This window comes from Grammomys surdaster, unplaced genomic scaffold, assembly GCF_004785775.1.
Source record: "Grammomys surdaster isolate TR1022 unplaced genomic scaffold, NIH_TR_1.0 126063, whole genome shotgun sequence".
In the NCBI taxonomy this organism is placed as follows: Eukaryota; Metazoa; Chordata; class Mammalia; order Rodentia; family Muridae; genus Grammomys; species Grammomys surdaster.
In genome coordinates, this window is record NW_021620873.1 from 5,718,486 (window position 1) to 5,720,795 (window position 2,310).

Below are 2,310 nucleotides of genomic sequence, written 5' to 3' on the forward strand. Positions count from 1 at the left end.
TCTATCTATCTATCTATCTATCTATCTATCTATCTATCTATCTATCTGTCATCAGGGTCCCACTATGTAGACCAGGCTGGCCTCAAACTCAGAGAGATCCACCTGCTTCTGCTTTCCAAGTGCTGGGATTAAAGGCCTATATCACCATACCCAGCATTCCCGTCTTTTAAAATGAAAACCACAAAACAAAACAAAGCAAAGCAAAAAAACCAATACCACCCCAGTTTCTTTCCTTCTATTCATAGTCTCTTGAGGATAATGAAAATAGTAAAGAATTCTGGAATGTTTCTGTGCTGTGGCCAGGCTTCTCAGCCTGACACTGTTGGCCCAGCATGGGTCATTCTCTGAGAGGAACAGCCCATGCCCTGCACACAGCTGAACATCTCTGGCCTCCAATAACCAGATGCCAATGTCATCTGCTCACCCAAAATAGGTATGACTGTCATCAGGGTCTGCAGACCATCACCAGGGTCTGCAGACAATCATCAGGGTCTGCAGACCATCACCAGGGTCTGCAGACAATCATTAGGGTCTGCAGATCATCACCAGGGTCTGCAGACAATCATCAGGGTCTGCAGACCATCACCAGGGTCTGCAGACAATCATCAGAGTCTGCAGACAATCACCAGGGTCTGCAGACAATCATCAGGGTCTGCAGACACTGTCCCTGTCCTGGGAGGAGCTTAGGGCTGTCAATCATCTCTGCCTCTGGGAGTTGCTTCACAGCTGTCCTCTCTGAAGCCAGCCTTGCAGTCTCGTTTAGAAACTGCCAGCTTGTTAAGAAAAGGAAGGATGGAGGCCATATTCTCTCCATACTCCTGTACTCTCACAAAGAAAAAATCAATTTGAGTATGTTAGAGATCTCTGATGGGCCAGTCTCCAAGCAGCAGTGTAGAGGCCCCAAGAAGATGCAAGCCTCCTTGTCCTGGAAACATTTTGGAGACTCCCGCTTCAAAGATAGGTAGATGTATCAACCAGGCCTTTCCCTTTTTGTTTTGTCTTGTTTTGGGTGGGCTCTCATAGCTTGGCCTTGAGCTGGAGAGCCTCCTGTCTCAACCTCCTGAGTGTTAGGATTACAGGTGTGTGATATTACCCTGGGCTCTCTTCTTTCCTCCCTCCTTTCCTTCCCTCCCTCCCCCTTCTGCCTATCTATCTTTCTTTTCAACAGTGTCTCTTGTAGCCCAGGTTTACTCCAAACTCATTGTCTTCGGAAGATGACCTTGAACTCTTACATCCTCTTGCCCCAGCCTCCATGTCTGGGATAACAGTGCAACGTGCATCTTGCCCAGCCAACTTTACTGGCTGTATTCTGATCCTTAGGTAGCTGGAGCCCTGCTGACCCTGGAGGGATGGTCTTGTCCTAGGGAAGCCAATGCCTAGACATGGGGAAGAATTTAGCTATTGTTCTGATGTAGAACAGCTCACACTGACAGCTCTGTCAGGGTCCTCCTTCTGGTCATTACATCACGGGACAGACAGTCTACTTCACCTGCTCCTTCTCAGGAAAACTTCAAGCAAGGCTCTTCTGTACCCCAACGGCCCAAGTGTTTTCCTGTGTGGTCCTGTATAGCAGCCTATATGCTTTTTCTTCATGAGTGTGCATTATGTTTGGCTGTACTTAGGCTGGAATCTGGCGCCTCATAATGTATTAGATAAGTGTTCTAGCACCGAGGTGCATCTCAGGCAACAGTAAAAACAAACATTCCAAAACACTGGGGAAAGGGAAGAAATGGAGGAATTCAGGGATGTTGAATAGGCTGCTGGGTAGCCCCTGTCCAGTGTTTAGGAGCCTGAACCAGGGCTGAGGAAGTTCGTACCTGAAACACAGTCATTATTGCTGCTGGAAAAGTGTCGAAGTTGGTGGGAGGAGTCCCCTCGTCAAAATTAAACCTGTAAATAGCAAGGACATTTTACGTTTTACGTTAGCCCTCTTCTGAAATTCTGGATCAGCTTCTGGTTTCCATGGTAACATCTAGAGTGTCACTGTTTCCCAGGAAGATACTGTATCTGGTACCCAGAAGCCTTATAGACCATTTGTGTCCTGAGGGCAGTCACAAGATGATGATGGTCAGCTCCAAGGGATCAGGGTGTGTGCATGTGTGTGTATCTGTGCATGCATGTGCATGTGTGTGCATGTGTGTGTGCATGTGTGTGCATGTGTGTGTATCTGTGCATGCATGTGCATGTGTGTGCATGTGTGTGTGCATGTGTGTGTGCGTGTATGCGTGTGTGTGCATGTGTGTGCATGTGTGCATGTGTGTGTGTGCATGTGTGCGTATGTATGTCTGTATGTGTGCGTGTGTGTGTGTG

At 47.7% G+C, this 2,310-nt stretch overlaps 1 protein-coding gene across 4 annotated transcripts in view; it reads right to left on the reverse strand.

Annotated features, from left to right (window-relative positions):
- Cacna1a (calcium voltage-gated channel subunit alpha1 A) overlaps positions 1 to 2,310 on the reverse strand; it is a 227,284-nt gene that overhangs the window by 91,096 nt on the left and 133,878 nt on the right. For all 4 annotated transcript variants that reach the window (XM_028755489.1, XM_028755490.1, XM_028755488.1 and 1 more), the window contains one exon: positions 1,818 to 1,890. In XM_028755489.1, the coding sequence (XP_028611322.1) occupies positions 1,818 to 1,890 (73 nt within the window). The remainder of the gene's footprint in view (positions 1 to 1,817; positions 1,891 to 2,310) is intronic.